At 45.0% G+C, this 21,769-nt stretch overlaps 1 protein-coding gene across 1 annotated transcript in view; it reads right to left on the bottom strand.

Moving 5' to 3' along the window:
• The window catches only part of DNAH17 (dynein axonemal heavy chain 17), an 8,024,690-nt gene that overhangs the window by 6,023,235 nt on the left and 1,979,686 nt on the right, over window positions 1-21,769 (bottom strand). Inside the window, exon 14 of the mRNA XM_069655242.1 lies at window positions 21,376-21,484. Within this exon, the coding sequence (XP_069511343.1) occupies window positions 21,376-21,484 (109 nt within the window). The remainder of the gene's footprint in view (window positions 1-21,375; window positions 21,485-21,769) is intronic.

Here is a 21,769-nt window from a genome sequence, read left to right as displayed (position 1 = left end):
GAGCTCGCCTTGAGTCCAGCCTCCCGGATGGGGAGGAGGGTAGAACGAAGGTAAGGTAATTTTCTGAGTAATATGAAATTCAGAAACCACCTTTGGGAGCAAATTAGGCTTCACCTGTAGGACAACTTTGTCCTTGTGGAAACTTGTATGTGGGGGTTTACAGGAGAGAGGTTGTAGCTCGCTCACCCTCCTAGCAGATGCTAGTGCTACTAATAGGACAGTTTTATGCGTGAGAAATCTCAGCGAACAAGAGTGAAGTGGTCCGAATGGAGAGCCCATTAGGAAGTTCAAGACTAAATTTAAGTCCCATAAGGGAACTTGGAATGGTTTTGGAGGATAAACATTAGTTAATCCTTTGAGAAATTGTATCACTAGAGGTAGTTTGAAATAGGATGGTTCCTCCGCAGTGCGCTTGAAGATTGAAAGCGCTGCGAGATAGCCTTTTACAGTGCCAACTTGAAGGCCTGAGTTTGCCAAGTAGAGTAGAAAGGATAACACCGTTGGTGTACCACATGAAAAAGGGTCGATATTCCCTTCTCTACACCAGCTGCAAAATGTGTTCCAACGGCAGCGGTATAAAGACTTTGTTGCTGGCCTTCTGGCCGAAAGCAACAACTCCATGACGTCATCAGGGAGATCCCAATCCTTGTACCTCACCCTTTCAGAAGCCAAGCGTGAAGGTTGAGGGTTCTGATGTCTGGATGGAGAACCTGACCTCCCTTCTGCAAGAGAAGATTCTCTTTGAGTGGAAGACGGATTGGAGGGCAGAGGGACATATCTAAAAGGTCTGGGTACCACGTTCTCGTGGCCAAGTCCGGGGCAATTAGGATCATGGTTTTCCGGAATCTTCTCAAGCTCCTGATCATTTGAGGAATAACAGGGACTGGTGGAAACAAGTAGAGGAGTGGAAACTCCCAGTCCACTACGAACGCGTCTTCTAGAGCTCCTCTCGGGGGAAATTCCCTTGAACAGAACAGATTGCACTTCCTGTTGGTGCTTGTGGCGAACAGATCCATCTGAGGGGTTCCCAAAAGGGCGAGGATCTCTTGAAGGGCTTCATGAGCTAGCTCCCACTCGTGGGAGACTGTGCTCTGCCTGCTCAGAGCGTCCGCTGTCAAGTTCTTCTCTCCGGCTAGGTGGACTGCCGATAGAGAAATTCCTTCTCGAATTGCCCAAAACCAGAGCTGCATTGCCTCTCTGCACAGTGGCAGTGACCCTACGCCTCCTCTTTTGTTGAGGTAGTGCATGGCCACTGTGTTGTCTGTCATTATCAGGACATTTCAACCCTGTACTGATGGCAGGAAAACTTTCAGCGCTAGTCTGATCGCTCTCAGCTCCAATAGGTTGATGTGTAGTCTGGACTCCGATGGAGACCAACGACCGCTGATGGTCAAGTCGTTGGCATGAGCTCCCCACCCCGTGAGTGAGGCGTCTGTGACTACTGTTATCTCCGGCCATGGTTGCCAAAACAGTTCTCCTTTCAAGATGTTCTCTGGATAGGCCCACCATTGAAGGTCGCAGGCTACTTTGTCCGGAATCCGGAGGAGATTTGTCATCCTCCCTGAGAATTGCGACCACTGAGTTCTCAGTGCCCACTGAAGAGATCTCATTCTCAGGCGAGCCTCTGGCACAAGGAAGATGCAGGACGCCATGAGGCCTAGCAACCTCAAAAAGTCGAAGGCTGGGAGACGTTGGGCATTTTGAAACTTGTTGACCATCTACAGAATATCTTGAGCCCTCACCTCTGTTGGCGAGGCTTTTCCCAGGGAAGTGTCCAGGACCGCTCCAATGAACTGAAGTCTCTGTGATGGTATCATCTGTGACTTCCTTAAATTAAGGGAGAAGCCCAGTTTGTGAAGGAAGTGGCAGACATAATCTAGCTGGGTCTGAGCTTGTTCCAAAGATACAGCCCTGATCAGCCAATCGTCTAGGTAGGGGTAGACGTGGATCCCTTCCCTCCTTAGACTCGCAGCCACTACCGACATTAGCTTGGTGAAGACCCTCGGGCGGAGGTCGGCCCAAAGGGCAGAAATCGAAATTGATAATGAGAGTCGCCAATTGCGAACCTCAGGTATTTCCTGTGTTTGGGATGGATTGGCACATGGAAATAAGCATCCTGAAGGTCCAGAGATACCAGCCAGTCCTGGAGCTGGAGGGCCTGAAGAATCTGAGAGAGAGTTACCATCTTGAACTTGTCCTTCCTGAGGAACTTGTTCAATTCTCGTAAGTCCAGGATGGGTCTCAGTCCTCCGTCCTTCTTTGGTATGAGAAAGTAGGGGGAGTACCAGCCCTTGTTCCTGTCCACTACAGGTACCGGTTCTATGGCACCTTTCTCTAGCAGGTCTATAATTTCCTGCAAGAGGAGCGGATCTGGAACTTTTAGAGAGCTGTTCCCCAGTGGATGACTCTGAGAAATGTGTAGAAAGGGTAGGCAGTAAACCTGGGCAACTGTCTCCAATGCCCAAGCATCTGACGTTATAGCCTGCCATTCCGTCAGATGGTGAGTTAACCTGCCCCCTACAGGTGTCTTGTGTGGAAAGACCTCAGAGTGGTTTGGGGCGGCTGATGCAGATGCCAAGGGTAAAGAGGCACCTGCTGCTGCTGCGGCCTTAGTACCTTTGACCCGTCCACCACAGGTGGATCTTCTCTGGCCTCTTTGAACCAGCTGTCCTCTGCCTTTCCCGAATACAGAATAATAGCGAAAGGACTTTTCTCTCTCAGAGGTTCCTGAGGGGCGAAAAGGAGTTTGGCGGATAGCAGCCCCTAAAGATTTTGCTGCTGCTTTAGATGTCTGTAACTTTTCCAGACTGTCATCAGCCTTTTTTCCGAATAATGAAGAGCCGTCAAAGGGCATATTCAAAAGTCTGGCCTGTACATCTGGAGCGAAGCCAGATTTTCGCAACCACGCATGCCTGCGGATTGTTGTACTTGCCGCCATGGCCCTGCTGATACTGTCAGCAGAATCGATGCCAGTTTGAAGTGACTCGCACATGGCATCCTTGCCATCTTTAATAATGTTGAGAAAGGCTTCCTTCTCCACTCCTTCGGGTATGCAGTCAGCCGCTGATGAAGCACACTCCCACAGTGTGTGACTGAACCTGGCGAGCGTACAGGTGGCGTTGATGGACTTCAACGCCATACTACAAGCAGAGAGGACTTTCTTTGCCACAGAATCGTACCTCTTGTCATCTCTATCCTGTGGGACAGTAGGGTAAGCGGTCCTGCTGCTTGATGAAGTTGCCACTTGGACCACCAGACTCTCTGGAGTCGGGTGTTTCGATAAGTATTCAGGGTCAGCAGCAGCTACCCTATACTTGGCTGATAATCTTTTGTTGACAGCAGGGATAACTTCAGGAGTTTCCCAGTTAGATGCAATTTTTCTTTGTAAGGCTGTATGGAAGGGGACCACAGGATCCTCCTGTGGACCTTTGTCTAATATGTCTGTCAGGTCATCCTGTTGAAAAACAGGCGAAGGCGCAGACAACCCATGAATTCAATAATTCTTGCCATCAGGGTTCTATAGGGTGTTTCGGCATGTTCCCCTGGGTCTGGCTTAACAAAATCCACTGCTGGGGAAGTGTCCAGCCCACTTGCCTCATGTAATGACTCCTGTAGGTCTTTCAGCCTTCTTTCCTCAGAGGTGAAATCCTCTGAAACAGGTAGTGTGGTCCTCTGCAACTCGAAGGTTTCCTGGTCAGAATCTTCCCCTTCTTCATAAATTGAAGATAATCCAGGGTACTCTGACCTTTGAAATGGTATAAAACCCATTTCTAAGGCAGAAGGAGCCAAATTCGTCGTTATTGGGCGAAAATACGTCGATGTCGTCGACGCCGATGTGACAGGCTTCGAAGGCGCCGAAAACGGCGTCGAGAAAACCGGAAGAGGACTCGAAGAACTCGAGAGGATCGGGATCCTACTTGAGGACATCGACAACAGTCTCGGCGTCGTGCCGGAGGCTCTTGGAATCACTGTTGGCAGTGGAGTAGCCGTGGTCTTCTCTTTCATCGGCGTCGACGATGGCATCGAGTCGATCGACCGATGCGTCGAAGAACCCTTCAACAACGGCGTCGATGGCGCCGACCCATGTGTCGAAGGAATCTTCGACGATGGCGTCGAAGACGGTGCCTTCTTACCCGATGGCCCGTGGTGCTCTCGGGTGGAATGTTTAGCTGGGTGCTGCGACTCACGGCGTTTAGATTTTTTTGTTTTTCACCCGGGGTATCGCCCTCAGCTGTCTTCGAGGGGGACGAGGCCGCTTTCTCGAAGAGGCTTAACATTTTCTTCCTGAATTCCTCCCACTCAGCCTGAGAGCTGTGTTTTGTGGGGTAGGAGACCCTTCCTGGGGAAACAGAAGACGACGAGAAAGGGGATCTTCGACGTCTCTTCTTTGATTGTCTTGATCTCGATGAATGGTGGGAGCTACTTCGAGATCTAGAATGGGAATGTTTTCGACGGCGAGGAGACAAATGCCTCGACCCAGCCGAAGAAACTTCCGAGGAGGTTTTGCTTTTTACTGACTTACCTCTCTCGAGCTTCCCCTTATGCTCCTTCACGGCTTCGCTGTCATGGACATGCAGTCCTCACACTCCGAACAATGGTGCTCGGCTCCCAAGCACCACAACCAGATCCTGTGTTGATCCGTTATCGAAATTTTTTTACCGCAGTCTCAACATTTTTTGAAGCTGTATCGCGGCGTTGACGGTTCTGATGAAGATGCTATCGAGAACGAGTTGATATATTTCGAGTAGATTGTAGATTAGATTATCTGACTGAACTGAGCAACGATGTTCCGAGGCCCCACGAAGCGCGGAAAAACGGAACTGAGCAACGGACGCCGCGCGTGGCTATTTATGGGCATGGTGACGTCGGCACCGATACGGACGTTGAAGCGCAGCGCCCTCCCTTTCGAAAAATATTTTCCCATATCAGATATATCTATGCTTGCTCCTGTAATTATGGCTGATCTGGATAAAAGAGTATGCTTATCTCTTGGTCCCTCTACTCCAGTTTCCATTCATGGGATCTCTAGAGAACATGTACACTTTCACAAACCCAGTATTAAGGAGGCAATGGGCCTCATTACGACTCAGGCGGTAAGGGGTTTACGGCGGCGTAAACAGCGCCGACCCTTACCGCCTGATTCCGAGGTCCCTTAGCGCCATGGAGGTTTTAACACCTGCTTTTAGCAGGTGTTAAAATCCATGGCGCTAAGGGACCTTGATGTTAATTGCGCCACCGTAATTTACGGTGGCGTAATTAACGCCTTCCCCACTCCCATTATGCCCTATGGGGCAAAAATGGGAATGGGGAAGGGTAAATGGGGATTGGGGACTTACCGCCCCGCCAATCTCGGAATGGGGCGGTAGGTCCGCCAACCACCATGGCGTAAACGTAGTTTACGCCATGGTGGTAAAGGTACGACCCAGGCGGTAACTTACCGCCTGGGTCGTAATGAGGCCCAATGTGTCCCCGCTTTGACCACGAACAAAAAGAGCAACACCTTGCACAACAGTTACACTTCCCTTCGACTAGCTCACCTTCTGCGAAATTCTCCCAAGATCCAAAACCACAAAAACCACCATCTGTATGCTAGAATTTAAACACATCTGTTCCAGTGTTCAACTTTTCTAATTTGCCGGAATTACCCCTATCACAAGAAAACCTTGAAGATGAACTTCTTGATCACAATATTAAAGATCTACCTGTATTCACAAGAATACTCAACCTCCTTGATCGAGGTCATGAATACTCTCATCTTTTGCTTCAAGAATGAAAAAAGGACTTGACTACAAATACCTCACGATTGGCAAAAATTGAAGGTTATATCCTGGCACAGGAAGCATGCCATAAATACCATCTGGATTGCCATGTAAGAGCAGCAACAATTGTAAAAAATTAGTTGCCAAACCTTAATGCCCAAGTTGAGAAAAAACATGTAGGCTCACAAACAATGGATGACCCACTTCTATCAAAGGGAATTCCACTGACGTTTGCAAAAATAATCCAACAGAAAGAAGAACCAATTTTAGAGAACAAGAACACTCCCCCATGTGAAAAAATTGATTATCTGTACGTGGCAAAGATTCAACACGACAGACTTCTCCAGGTCGAAAAAATCCTTGTGCAGACAAACTCTAAAGATAAAAATTTGGAGATGCTAGTGGCAGAAGAAGTAATTTGTTCCAGCTTGTGTGTCATAGAAGCACCTCCTGACAGTCCATCAATTCTGATCAATCTCAGGGAAAAAGATACAAACACTGACTCACAAAAAGATGACCCGAATCCAAAAGAGAACTTTTATTTTACATCAAGAAGGGCAAAAAAGAACCAGCTGAAGGCCTTAAAAAGAACACATAAATATAAAGGAGTCGCTGTCAGGATGGAGAAAAAAATGACAGAACCCTCGTCTGAAGGTTCCAATAATACTAAAACACAAACAAGCACTAGTAAAGAGTTTGCTACTGTGGTTCCTTCCGAACAAAATTTTAATCTGAGTGAGCTGAACGAGGAAAGCAAAAAAGCCTTGTAGCTCAACTCAGTTGTTGAAAAGGAAATTACCAAGAAACAGCTGGTAAATCGGAAAGAAATGATACACTAACGGTTTCAAATGTGGAATGTGTTGAGACAGAATTGAAATTAACAAAGAAAGCAGACTTAACACTAAACCCTACCTGCATGATCCAGCCACATATAACCGTGTTTTTAAAGACATCACAATGAAAAAAACTGATGGTCTCATAAGAAATGAAAAAGTCAAAGAAAGAACAGAGGGGTCATCTTCAGTGCCACATGGGACAGAGGGGAAATGTGCAAACTTTGAAATCCCCAAAGAAGGGGTTAAAAAAAGGACCCAGATGCTAGAAGAAAGTTCCAGTTGTGACAAAGACAGTTTAGAGCTTCATGTAAAGCTAGCACAATCTACTGAACACAGTGAGAACTTGACTGAAGCCCCTCAAATCAAGCCCCCGTCAGTACCTATAGTTCCAATTGATGGCATCAGGTTGGCAGTGTTAGGGAGAATTCTCTGTTTAGGCTGAATTTCCCTACCTAGTGAGTCCCCCAGCAGCTTTGCTGGATTTCTGGGGTTTCTTTTTTTCTCCTGCCAAGAGTGGGACTCTTTTACCCTCACTCTTGGACATGTTGAAGTGTGTTTTCTTGGTTAAACCTTGTGTTGAATGGGCTATGGGGTCTTTTACTCCATAGGGCCTCATGTATTTTTGTGATGTGGGTTACACAGCACCCTCTGTGCCGTGACCCAGGGGTGTCCTAGGGACTCCCCAACATAGACTCCATACCCTGGGACTGACTACTGTCTCCCAGGGCATGTAAAGTCACCAAAGACTTTGCTAGTCTTGGATCCTGAACAGAACCAGTACAAACCATCATATTGTGGACGTACTGGCTGGGGCAATTCGATTGCCCCAGGGTCTGTTAGTCGAGGGGGCACGTCTCCGTCCCCCCTGATCGAGTTTTGGCTGGTGGCAGTGGAAACTACTTTTTATATTCGACCGCGAATATTTCCCTATGGGATTTCCCATTGTTTTAGGCTAACACATTTAATTAATTATTTACGGTAGCCTTAAACATACCGCCGGTTTATATATTTATTATTATAACTCCGGTTGGGACTTTTTGCCAAAACTTGATTCTAAAATGGCGTTGGCGTTCGCCTCTGTAACTCTGACCCAAAGTGGAGCCCTTTGTTCCACTTTTGGCGGGCTTCTCCACAGAAGCCCTCCAAAGTGGTGCCACTCTGTCTGGGGTACTTAGGAGGGGTGGAGGGGGATTTAGGCACCCTGGACTGAGTTACCTTGGTAACTCAAGTCGCACTCCGTCCTGATTGGCCCAAGTGGTGAGCCGGCCGGCTCACCACTTAGCATGTTTGAGTGACAGCTAGGCTGGGTGAATGGGGGTTTGCTGCATAAAAGCAGGGCTTTGGGGACTGGAACTGCAGAAGTCGCCACAGGACCAAGAATCCGACGAGGGAAGAGCTGAGCCGACCTGCTTCGACGACACCACCCGGTGGAGCCCTGCTGAACCGTCTCACCACTTTTCCCGACGACCGAGGAGAACTCTTAACGGAGTGGCTGCTTCCCTTGACTGGTGGGGACAACCAGTTTTCGCCTTCTTTTCGCTTCTCGAGGTATCTCGTGGCCGCCTTGCCAGTGCCAAGCACCCCGGCAACCGGAACCCCACCACTTTTACCCCAACCACGAAAGTCGGTACAACCCTTTAACCGGAGGACTCCGCGGCTGGTTTCTTCCCGGGCAGTGCAACGACCTTCTTCTTCTGCTCTTCAGCGAGAACTTCTTCTCCCCTGACCGACGTCGAGCCTTGCTGCCACTGCCTGGAACAACTGCCACCGCTGGAGGATCCTTTCCGCTTAAGGTACCGTGTTCCGCCTGGCTTCCCTTGCTACCGACTGTACGGGGTAGATTTAGCCCCCGGCTTTCGACCCTGGGAGTGCCTGGGACACCCTGGCTAAACTTTCTAAGCCACTCTAAACTCTTTCTAACTCTTTGCAAGACTTTGAATCCCTAATAACAGTGTGATCTTGGGCACATTTTCGCTCCGGCTACTCTAAGAGTGGGCCCTGCCTAGTGACCCTTGCTCACTTGTGACTTTGTGCTTCTTTGAGCCTATTGCAAGTGTTCTGGACCTTAGAGTGGTGTGTTTAACCCATTTCTGTTCTTTTTATCCCTTTCTTGAACCTACTAGAGTGTCATCTAACGTTAAGCGCTCACCTCTGTTTTAATTATGTGGTGTTAACTTAGAGTTGTCTAGATAGGAGTAAGGGTCGGAACTGCTTTCATTATAACTGTGTTTGAAGTGTTTTTTTACTATACTTTGCTAGAGTGTTTTCAACTTATGTGTTCTTAAAAATAAATAACTATATACTTTTGAAACCAAGCTCTGGTCAGTGTTTGCTTGTGCTATTGTGTCTGGGTACATATTGTGTATACTTTACATACTGCCTAACTCTTCTTGAGGGGAGTCTGACTGCTCAGCCACAGCTACCAGGTAAATCTGGGTGGTGCGGACTGCTACCAAGTGGGTTTACTGCTATACCTGTAGTCTTAAATCTTTTGCAGTGTTCCCCAAGGGAACTGCACAGGTTTATGCTTAACACTGGTGTACAGCGGTGGGATTTGTATTGAGTATACATTTTATTGTACTCTAGATACCTTAGTGCAACTAACCACAAAGCTTAGCACTGTAAAAGTAATCCTCTAACATGTCAGTTATGGAAAGCTATAGTCAAGAGTCCCTTGCAGCCAAAACTGCTGATTGTTTAAGAGTGCTCTGTAAACATAAGGATCTCCTGACTAAGGGCAAGAAAATGGAGCTGATTGAAAGATTGTTGGCTAACCAAAGTCTGGGTGATGGTTCAGAGGAACCTACCACTCCAGCAACTGTAGATGACAGTATTGAAGTTAACATGGAGCAAAATGTTGATGATTCTGAGGAAGAGTCAGAAGAGGAGGGTGAGGCTGTTGTAACTGTCCCCCCTAGGCCTCTGCCTGCTCTACCTGCTGTACCTACTGGACCTTTACCAGGTCCCACATTTAGTCCTCAGTACTTTGAACTGGAGAAAATGAAGCTAGAATTGGAGTATAAGAAACTTAATGCTCAAACTGACAAAGAACTAAGGCTAAGGGAAATGGAGCTCAAGTATGACTTAGAAATGAAGAAATTATCTGTTGAGAATGTTTCTCTCTCTGGCTCCTCTAGAAGTTCCAGTCCTAAAAGACCCCGGATGCCTAAAGAATTGATTGGTATGTATGAGCCTAAGTTGGATGTGTTGGATTGGTTGTCTCTGTTTGAATATAATCATGGGCTCCAGAACATCACAGGAAATGACTTACTCACCTGGTTGTTCTCTAGGCTTCCCCCTGTTGCAACTGATGTGGTAATGGAGATGGGGGAGGAGGATAGGAAGGACTATGAATGTGTGAAACTAGCTTTGATAGCTAGGTTTGGGAAGACCCCTTCCCAGTATCTTAAGAGGTTTAGGAACCTCAAAAAGCATGATGGTACCCCTTGGGCTACCTGGGTGAGTGAATGTTTGAAAAACTTAGAGGGATGGATTAAGGGTTACAAGGTGAACACTTATGAGGGGATGAGAAATCTCTTTATGTTGGAGTCAATTTATGATGCCTGCTCTCCTGAGCTCAGACAGCACTTGGCTGATTCACAGGAATTAGATCCTAGGAAACTAGCTAGGGCTGCTGACTTGTGGGTTGCCAACAGGGCCACTCACAAGGATTCTGGGGTAACTCAGAGGAAGGATGGGGAGAAACAGCCTAAAAAGGACTCCAAAGAGAATTCTAATACCTCCCATACCCAAGAGGGCCACAAACAACCAAATAACCAGGGTAAGCCCCAGGGTAAACCGAATCAGGCTAGTGTACCTTCTGGCCACAAGCCAGAAGGAGGTCAGAACAAGCCACCCTTCCAGAGAGCATTTGGACAATGCTATGTCTGTCAGGGTACTGACCATATCAAAGGAGATCCCAAGTCCAAGGGTAAACCTGCAGGGATCAGCACAGTCTCCTTAGCCTTCACTCCTGAGGATGAAGTACAGATGGCTAGTGCCCACTTTGAACTCTTTGCTGAAGAACCCTTGGGTCTTCAAGCAACTGTAAACTTAGAGCCTATGGGTCTGGTTAGTCCCCAGAATAGGGTTGTGTATAACTCCCTACCTGTTAACTCTAAGGTGTATTATGTGCACAGTGTTCTTGTCAATGGCCAGGATACTCCTGCCAGGAGAGACACTGGGGCCAGCAGAACAGTAGTGGATGAAAGCTTCTTTCAACCTGAGGATGTGGCCAAAGCACCCAAAGGTCCCACTAAGATGTCTGGAGGCCCTGTCCAAATGGTTCCTATTCTACCAGCCCTCATTCAGTGTAACAACATGACAGTGAGGATCCCTGTCAGTGTTCAGACTGAGGTACCTGGGAAGGTCCTGTTGGGGAATGACCTAAGAACTCTAGGAGTAGTGTCACATACCCCCAGGCCTCCCAGTATGGAGAAGCAGAACTTAACCAAATTGGCTAGACAGGCTACCTTGAAGGACCCTTCTAAGCCTGTGGGACCCTCTACTGAGAACCCCACTACAAGCCCTGGTGTTAGTAAGTTGACCTCTAACCCAGGCACATTTCAGGATAGTATGCTAGGAACATGGGCGCCCCAACCAAGCTCCATCATTGTTCCCCTAGTCTCAGAGTCTCTGACTCCCCCTGCTTCTGAGGAAGAGGTGGATAGACCAACTAGGCCCCTATCTGGACCTGAGAGAACTGGTAATTCTCAGTGCTGGTGGAAAACCAGAAAAGAAAAGTCTAAGGCCAAAAACCTTCAGACTGTTGGACCTTCTACTGAAGACCCCAACTCAAATCCTAATATTAGGGGGGAAACTCCTAAAATAGGTAAAGATAGATCTAAGAGGAAGGGGAAGCAGGTACATTGCCTAACCCCAATCCCTCCAACCAAGAGGCCTAAGACCCAACCTGCTCCCACAAGAGAGGTGGTGAGGAACCTTGGAGGCCCCTCTAGATCTAAGGGAATCCTTTATAAGGACCCCTTCAAAAAGCCTAACATAGGTTCAGAAGTTGTACCAACTTCTGAGGGACTGGTCAACCAGATCCCCTATAACAAAAAGACTGATGTTCCTCAAAGGGTCTGTAGGTCCGTTAGCTTACAAAAGAAAACCTTTGAGTTCTCCATTGAACATAGGTCAAGGTGTCACCATCAAAATGCTGATGGACTCTCTAGGATGTATATCATCGACTAGAGGTATGAGGTTCATCCAGGAGTGGATTAAATCCTCCTGTCCCTTAGTCTGGGGGGGGCGAGTGTTAGGGAGAATTCTCTGTTTAGGCTGAATTTCCCTACCTAGTGAGTCCCCCAGCAGCTTTGCTGGATTTCTGGGGTTTCTTTTTTTCTCCTGCCAAGAGTGGGACTCTTTTACCCTCACTCTTGGACATGTTGAAGTGTGTTTTCTTGGTTAAACCTTGTGTTGAATGGGCTATGGGGTCTTTTACTCCATAGGGCCTCATGTATTTTTGTGATGTGGGTTACACAGCACCCTCTGTGCCGTGACCCAGGGGTGTCCTAGGGACTCCCCAACATAGACTCCATACCCTGGGACTGACTACTGTCTCCCAGGGCATGTAAAGTCACCAAAGACTTTGCTAGTCTTGGATCCTGAACAGAACCAGTACAAACCATCATATTGTGGACGTACTGGCTGGGGCAATTCGATTGCCCCAGGGTCTGTTAGTCGAGGGGGCACGTCTCCGTCCCCCCTGATCGAGTTTTGGCTGGTGGCAGTGGAAACTACTTTTTATATTCGACCGCGAATATTTCCCTATGGGATTTCCCATTGTTTTAGGCTAACACATTTAATTAATTATTTACGGTAGCCTTAAACATACCGCCGGTTTATATATTTATTATTATAACTCCGGTTGGGACTTTTTGCCAAAACTTGATTCTAAAATGGCGTTGGCGTTCGCCTCTGTAACTCTGACCCAAAGTGGAGCCCTTTGTTCCACTTTTGGCGGGCTTCTCCACAGAAGCCCTCCAAAGTGGTGCCACTCTGTCTGGGGTACTTAGGAGGGGTGGAGGGGGATTTAGGCACCCTGGACTGAGTTACCTTGGTAACTCAAGTCGCACTCCGTCCTGATTGGCCCAAGTGGTGAGCCGGCCGGCTCACCACTTAGCATGTTTGAGTGACAGCTAGGCTGGGTGAATGGGGGTTTGCTGCATAAAAGCAGGGCTTTGGGGACTGGAACTGCAGAAGTCGCCACAGGACCAAGAATCCGACGAGGGAAGAGCTGAGCCGACCTGCTTCGACGACACCACCCGGTGGAGCCCTGCTGAACCGTCTCACCACTTTTCCCGACGACCGAGGAGAACTCTTAACGGAGTGGCTCCTTCCCTTGACTGGTGGGGACAACCAGTTTTCGCCTTCTTTTCGCTTCTCGAGGTATCTCGTGGCCGCCTTGCCAGTGCCAAGCACCCCGGCAACCGGAACCCCACCACTTTTACCCCAACCACGAAAGTCGGTACAACCCTTTAACCGGAGGACTCCGCGGCTGGTTTCTTCCCGGGCAGTGCAACGACCTTCTTCTTCTGCTCTTCAGCGAGAACTTCTTCTCCCCTGACCGACGTCGAGCCTTGCTGCCACTGCCTGGAACAACTGCCACCGCTGGAGGATCCTTTCCGCTTAAGGTACCGTGTTCCGCCTGGCTTCCCTTGCTACCGACTGTACGGGGTAGATTTAGCCCCCGGCTTTCGACCCTGGGAGTGCCTGGGACACCCTGGCTAAACTTTCTAAGCCACTCTAAACTCTTTCTAACTCTTTGCAAGACTTTGAATCCCTAATAACAGTGTGATCTTGGGCACATTTTCGCTCCGGCTACTCTAAGAGTGGGCCCTGCCTAGTGACCCTTGCTCACTTGTGACTTTGTGCTTCTTTGAGCCTATTGCAAGTGTTCTGGACCTTAGAGTGGTGTGTTTAACCCATTTCTGTTCTTTTTATCCCTTTCTTGAACCTACTAGAGTGTCATCTAACGTTAAGCGCTCACCTCTGTTTTAATTATGTGGTGTTAACTTAGAGTTGTCTAGATAGGAGTAAGGGTCGGAACTGCTTTCATTATAACTGTGTTTGAAGTGTTTTTTTACTATACTTTGCTAGAGTGTTTTCAACTTATGTGTTCTTAAAAATAAATAACTATATACTTTTGAAACCAAGCTCTGGTCAGTGTTTGCTTGTGCTATTGTGTCTGGGTACATATTGTGTATACTTTACATACTGCCTAACTCTTCTTGAGGGGAGTCTGACTGCTCAGCCACAGCTACCAGGTAAATCTGGGTGGTGCGGACTGCTACCAAGTGGGTTTACTGCTATACCTGTAGTCTTAAATCTTTTGCAGTGTTCCCCAAGGGAACTGCACAGGTTTATGCTTAACAGGCAGAGAAATTACATATTGTAAAAACTGATCACAAAGAAGATGCACAAAATAAAGCTCCACATAAATCCCTCTGGAATTTAATGGTTCTAAAGACAAAGGATTCCGGGACGAAAATTAGCTGGAGATACCGTTTGGAGATGCCTCCTGCCAACCTCTCTTCTATTACCAAAAGATTCCTAATGAAATGAAGAATATCATTGGATGGAAGAGCGATGTGAAGATAAATGGAGCTGGGCGCATTAATCGATCTTTTTTAATGAACGCGCTTTTCAAGATTCCATCGCTTAGAAGTCTAGTAACTAATGACATAGAGTGGATTAGACTTCCTAATGAAAATAATAATTGTGTGTTGTCCAAAATGCTATCCCCCATAAATAAACTGAATTGGGACCACCAGAGTGATGTAGCGATCTTAGGGCTGGATATGGTAGGATTTCCCCAAATTAAAGAAGCAATGGACTTCTTAGAATTCCAACCACCTCCTGTGAAACCTGTTACTAATAATATTGAAAATTCAATCTGTTCCAATGACTCTAATAAAAACATGATGGAACAGCTTTCTGCACTTACAAATGCATTAAATGGGCTCAAATGGCTTGAACCTTTGATCAAAACAGTCGCCAACACAACTTTACAACCTGCATCGTCATAAATTCATGACTTAGGATCGCATTGTGGAATTGCTGTGGCTTCCTGAACCAGCTAAAATGGGGATGGACATTGGCGGGAACCTTCCCACACATTTTGCTGGTACAGGAGAAATGTCTGTAAATAAGCTAGAACTTGAAGGTTTTGTTTCCTGTTGCCACCCTGCGAACAAAGGGCTAGAAGGTAGACCTTCAGGTGGTTTTGATCGATACTAAGTTGAATTTTAAGATCAACAATGTATATGAATCAGATCTTTTCATCTTAGTGGATCTTACATTTGATGTACTGTCAAATAGAAATTTGTTCCTAATTTCGCTGTATTGGAACCCTTGTCTATACCCCATTGAAAGAGCTTGCAAAATCTTGAATGACGCTCTCAATGAGGCTTTTATCAACGCACCTTTGGCTGAAATCATTATTGGAGGTGATTTTAACGCATCATTTTGGGCCAATAGTAGTAGTTTGGTTCAAAACTCATTATACTTTCACTCATCACTTCAAAGGGGCAATATTTGGAGAAATGTTCTCAAATGTTGGGATTTGAATTTGGTAACACCTGCAAGTAATCACATGAAATTTACATGGAAACGTGGAGGTGCAAAATCATGGATCGATCACATGTTTTCTTCCAAGTGGTTATCTGGGGGGGCCTCTGCTGTCACTACCATTGAGACTGTCTTGGGAGATCATGTAATGATAGCATTATCAATATTTCAATACTTTAAACTTTGCCCTCCTGAGCTCCATCTAACGCTAATTCAGTGTGATAAGACTGTGTAATTCAATCAATTGGTCTCTAACTACTTGTAGGAAATTTACTGCGCTAGTAAATCAAGATCTCTGGAAAGGTTTTGGGATCAATCATCTTGACAACATTATAATTCTAAAATGGAACTTAAAGATGATAGCATCTCATCTGTTAAAAATTTCTCAAGCGAATGGTTCTCACAACAAAAGTAAAAATCAAGGAGCACAATTTAGTGTTGAGGTAGCCTCACTTAAAAGGAAGAAAAATGTTGATCTTCGTGAGGCAAGGAGGTTGAGGTTGAGTTTCCTCAATTCTGAGTATTTACTAAGAAAAAAGCAGATTATAACTAGCTATAAAGGCCCTCTAAAACAGATGCGTGTACTAAACAAAATAAAGCAAAATCAAATAATGGTTAATCTTCTATGTAATCGTAAAACCAAAGACATCTGAAAATCTCTAAGATCAATAGATAATGAAGAAACACGTGAATTTGACTCAGGAATTGATGGCTCAACCTGGACCTCCTTTTTTCTTTCTAAGTTTGACTCTTCCTGAGGAATTTAAACCGTTTGACCTCCCACCGGAGCACCAACTAATTCTGAATCTTTGTCCTTAGGGACAGACAGATATACTCAATCCAATACAAAAATTAAAGGGTTCCAAATGTGCGGGTCTCCCGCCTCGTCTGATTAAGGATGATCTGCTTTTTTGGACACCTATCTTTGAGACCATGTTCCAATAAATTTTTCAATCAAAAATGATTCCAAAATCTTGGCTTAAGTCAATCATTATACCAATTCATAAAAAAGGGTCTATTTCAGATCCTAAGAACTATAGACCTGTGGCTATTATTGACGTTGCAGAAAAAATATTTGCCTCCCTTATTTTGCAAGAACTAGAAATGTTTTGTCGGAAAATTAACTGTTTATGCCAAGCCCAAGTAGGATTTCGCAAAGGTATGGGGACCCCACTTAATGCTTGTATTCTTGGACACATCATTGTGCATGCTACTTGTCCTGCCAATAGTCCCATCTTTGTTGCCTCTCTTGACTTAAAAGCAGCATTTGATGGTGTGATAAGAAGTAGGCTATGGGAAAAATTACACAAAGCTAATTTTCCACAATACTTGATTACTTTAATAGAAATGCTGCACTATAAAACGAACTTCAAGGTAAGGATTAATCGGGAAGGTTCTCTTACTGATGCTATTCCGAGTTGGACGGGGGTTAAACAAGGATGCAACCTTGCAGCTATCCTTTTTAACCTCTACTTGGCCGACATTGAAGAAATATGGAATACTGATAAATCCTTTGCAGTTCGTATTAGAGCCTTTTCCCTATCATGGCTAGCGTACGCAGATGATATTCTGCTGTTTGACCGTACATAATCAGGAATTTAAATGAAGTTAGAAAGCTTTCTTCAATACTGTAATATTAACAACTTGACCGTAAATCCCCAAAAATCTAACAAACATATTCATCAACAAGAAAAAAAATACGTCATTTTACTTGGAAGATTGGTGCCTCTCCAATTGCAATTTCTATTAACTTACCTTATTTAGGACTCATTTTGACAAATAAAATATCATACAAAAGAATGAAAGAGCTCCTAATGGTAAAGGTCATCCCTTTAAAGTGCCAAATGAAAATGTTGCTGCATAAAATCTGTACATTTTCGTTAACTCCACTTTTCTAATTCTATCTGAAAAAAGTCGAGGCAATTGGGTTATATGGTGTAGAATTATTCCTATACGATTTGGGACCCCTCCTGGATCAATTGCAAGGTGCCATATGGAAATATACATTGGGTTTACCAGCTTCGATGCCTAACGCTGTTGTTAAACATTAATTAGGCCTCATTTCTTTATCAGCTAGATATTACTGCTGTTTACTTTTGAACTTTGCCAAAGTGATGGTTCCACCCAAAAACTCTTTGTATATTGGGTTAAATAAGATGTTAACTAGCAATAACCCTCCATCTATGGTACAATATAAAGCAAGAATGTTTTCAGTACTTGAAAAAATGAATACGCCTGTTGAAGATCTAGAGTTGTTTCAAATGTCAATTAAGAAAAAACTGTTTGAATGTGATTGGGCGGATAATTGCTCAAAGTTGCAAAGTTATTCCTCATTTGCTGAATATTCAACATTTTTACATAAACAACTACCACGTATGACTTATTTAACATTGTGTCCTTGTGCTAATGTACGTAGAACTTTCATGTTATTACGATTAGATTTATTTCATACAAGGGTCAGAATGAGAGCCTGGCATAAAAATGTATCTGAAAATAACACAGAAATATGTAGATTCTGTAATCTATCAAAGGAATCTTTAAAACACCTGTTTATTTTTTGTCCGTATTTTGAAAATGATCGGTATAAAATTTTGAATGCATTTTCACAAGCAAACACGATCCTAGCTAGAAATTGGATCTGGATAACATGTATGTGGGGAACCACAGATACCTCCGTAATTAAAACAACTAGGTTGGCAAATGTTATTGCGAGTGAAATCGAAACAGCTAACTAGAAAGTAAAAACAGATGGTTCTTATCAGTTGATTTATATGCTAATACTATTATAAATTGAAATTTTATATTGATGTTATAGTTCCTAGAAAGTAAAAACAGATGGTTCTTATTAGTTGAGTTATATATGAAGATTATTATAAAGTTCAAAGTTTATATGGATGTTATAGTTTTTACAATTGATTTTTTTAGGTTATGTTTTTCTTACAGTTTTTAATTGTAGTGTATTTACGAATTATTTGTAAAGGTCTTTGTACTGAAAATAAATAAAGTTTTTATTAAAAAAAAGCCATGGCCGTTATTTGGAAAGGGAAGAAGCCCAGAGTCCCTAGGAAGGTCCTATTCCGAACCCAGGCTATGGGCGGCACAGGTGGCACTGATGTTACAGTGTGCTCCACAGGAGAACCAAAACCAATGGGTAAGCTTGGAGAGGGAGGTAACGAAGATCCCACTGGAGTATCTAGGGTTCTTGAGCTCAAGCCATTGGGCCTGATCATGACTTTGGCGGTAACGCCGGCGGTATTACCGGCGGCGGTATTAGCCCTACCGCCAAACTCCCCGGCGCTAATAGTGCCGGATCACAAGTTTGGCGGTAATGTAATTCCCCATTGAGCCCATTCGGGAATGCCCCATTCCCCATTGGTCTCAATGGGGAAAATTCACGCTCTTACCGCCGGCGGATTTCCCGCCGGCGGTAATAGCGCACATTTTCGGTGGATTTCCCCCAGCTCAGAGCTGGGGCGAAATCCGCCGAAGTCCTGATTTGGCGGACCCTTAAATACAGCGGTAATAGCGCTACCGCCGCATTTAAGGGTTACCGCCAAAGTCGTGATCAGGAGGGCACACTGCTAGAAACAACTAAGGCCACTCTGTGGTACTGGGACAAAGCACTACGTAGCAGGAAGATAAAGATTGGGGGAGACCCACTCACACCAATGGCCTACAACCCAGACTTAACACCAGACACACAACCCCACTTCTGGTCTCGGTGGGGGGGGACGGGCCCTGACATTAAAGGAATTTTATATGGACCGGGTTCCTCTGACGTTTGAGAGGTGTAAAGAAAAATTCTGGATCCCGGAGAGCAAAATATACTGTTATGCCCAAACCAGGCATTGTATGACAAACACGTAAATGAGGGCGCGTCCCGGACACCAATAGGGCTGGAACTTACGATACAGGAGGGGACACCTGAAAAAGGAGTGTCACAAATATACCGACTGCTTTGTGGGGCGGACCCGGAAGAAACCCTCTCGTATATGAGGAAATGGGAGGAGGCCTGGGGGCAAATATGGCGTCAAACTGCGAAAAGCCCTAGATGCGCTTCGATAAAGGAGGCGGCCTTTAAGTGATGGTACATGACAAGACAGCGAATACACTCTATTAATGCTAGCTACTCCCCATTGTGCTGGCGAGGCTTCGGGGACATAGGGGACGGCTTGTCCACGGGCACAGGCATATTGGAAAGAAAGCCTGAGCCACATTAAGCAAATAATGGGGGTGCAACTTCCCATGACCCAACAGTGATACTGCTGGGGGAGGCAGTCCTAGGCAGCTATCCAATTACTGGGAATAGGGCTATGCTCATAACCCACATGTTAAGCACAGCCAGCACCAATTTAGCACACAAGTGGAAAAATAAGCAGGGGCTGGTTGTGGCTATGTGGTGGGTTAGGCTGTGGGGTGTCATCGCTCTGGAGAAGGTGACAGCACTGGCATACGGCTCATACCCCAAATACTTGAATAAGTGGATGCCTCTTCATGAGTTCACTAAAGACAGAGAACAAATGTATTTTAAACCCAGAATCCTGCGTAAAGTCTCTATCCTATGAGACATGGACAGCCCAAAGTTGTCATGCGCCGAATTGCATGTGAACATTTTTCTTGTGTCATTTTCAACCGAACATTATTGAGAATAATGAAAGGGCGAAAGGGGAGGGGGGAATACATTGATTAACAGTTATACTCAAGAACCTACTTAAGAAGATAACGAAAACTGTTTGTTAGAGGACTGCTCAGAATATTACACTTGATTTCTTATGCATGAATGTAACTAGTGCTCTTGAGATGAAAACACAAAATAAAGTTTGTAAAAAAAAAAAAAAAGCCAGAACTTACTCTTTGCTAAACTGAGAGCCTAGGGGGATCCCCCTTAAGGTCAGAGCTCTTACTAGCTAGGTGATCCTAAGAGATAACGTGATACATGGCCAATTACTAATAGAAAAGGATTTATTATTTTTTTGAACATCTATTTATTAGCATGTCAACAAATACAATTCATATCGATGTGATACAAGGGTTTTTAGTTTTTAGTAGAAGCATAAACACTTTGTTGAACTACATTTCAATAAATATATAATTCAAAGCAAACATTACAATCTAACACACCCCCATAGACACACTAAATCACTTTCAGTGTATGTAAAAAACAACATTTTCAAAACAAATATAACCACCCCCTCCAAATATAACCACCCCCTCCCATCAGAAGACATACACAGACACAAGACTCCACGTAGACCAAAACCAAACCAATACACTAAGAAAGAGAGCAAAGAAGAAAGAAATGAAAAAGAAGAAAGAAAAGAGAAAGAGGGAAGAGAGTTGAAGAGGTTACTTCGAGCTCCAGCTGATTCAAAAGGATAATTACAGAGCACCTGATGAGCTCAGCAGGAGTGACAATGAGGAAGAGCAGAAGGCCCAATATAGTGGTGGAAGTGAGGACAATGACGGATTAGAGGACTTAGAGGTGAGGCCTGAGGAAGGTGACAGGTGTCAGATGAGGCGATATCTTCGACGGAAAAATTGAAGGATTCCCACAAGGCTGGATGACTTGTGATGGAGAGTGACTGAGGAGAGTGTCAGGACACTGAGAAGAATGTTATCAGCCACACCAGTTTTGTTCATTAACTGTTGGGTGTGTTATGTTTTTCATTGTGCCTTTGGTAAGGGATGTGGTAGTGTCCGACCCTATGAGATGTAATGTAGAGCAGACGAAAGGTTTAATAAATGAACGCGCCTTTTCCGCGGGCAGGCACTTGACCACCAGCAACCGTGTGACGTACTTTGTTAGGGTGGGAGATCCCTGAGTCTTACATACTCCACCAGGAGAAGGGAAAGGCTGAACGGTCAACTATGGCTGTGGGATCCTGACAAGAAACAATTGACAGTAATGAAAACGAGATTCAAACTACAGTAAAGTGTTTGATGACTGTTGAAGCCATGTTGATGATAGCGGAAATCAGTTTGCGTTAACATGGTTGATTCTATATTGCTAACGGATAACAAACTGGAACTAACAGATAATTTACACTGAGCAGAGAAAATATGTGCTTTAGGGGTCAAATAGCGATGGGGCTAGCACATCAACAAGGAACATTCCAAGGGGTAAACCAGCCATCAACCTTCTGTAAAAGTGTGCCAGAAACATACAGGTGGAAACAGAAACTATCTTTAGAAAAGTAAGCAATTACCTTCACTGTCCCAAAATAGCGTAGTTTCTGCTTTCTGTAACTGAACATCAATCTCATCCAACTCATCCTTGACCAGTGGGTATTCTACTGGCAGAATGGTCTGCTTTATCTGCCAAATTAAAATTACATCGATAAGGCAGGTCTTTTCATATTCATACAAAATCACAAAAACATTTAATTTATATATTTTATTTCAGGTATTCTATGTAGCACAGCTCTTACTCAGCATAGTAACTACTGTACTCCTAGTCCAGAGGCTCCTTTCCTCCACACAGTATAGGCATCTTAAAAAGGGGTGGCACTGGAACCTGTTGAACTGCAATACAGAGCACTTTCCCTTTAAGTTACAGGGGTTCAAGCAGCGTGACCATGTTATGCTAGTCTGCCCTTTGGC

The sequence above is a fragment of the Ambystoma mexicanum genome, chromosome 3q (assembly GCF_040938575.1).
Source record: "Ambystoma mexicanum isolate Mex_15411 chromosome 3q, UKY_AmexF1_1, whole genome shotgun sequence".
In the NCBI taxonomy this organism is placed as follows: domain Eukaryota; kingdom Metazoa; phylum Chordata; class Amphibia; order Caudata; family Ambystomatidae; genus Ambystoma; species Ambystoma mexicanum.
Note: the sequence above shows the minus strand (reverse complement) of the source record. Positions and strands in the feature narration are given on the sequence as shown.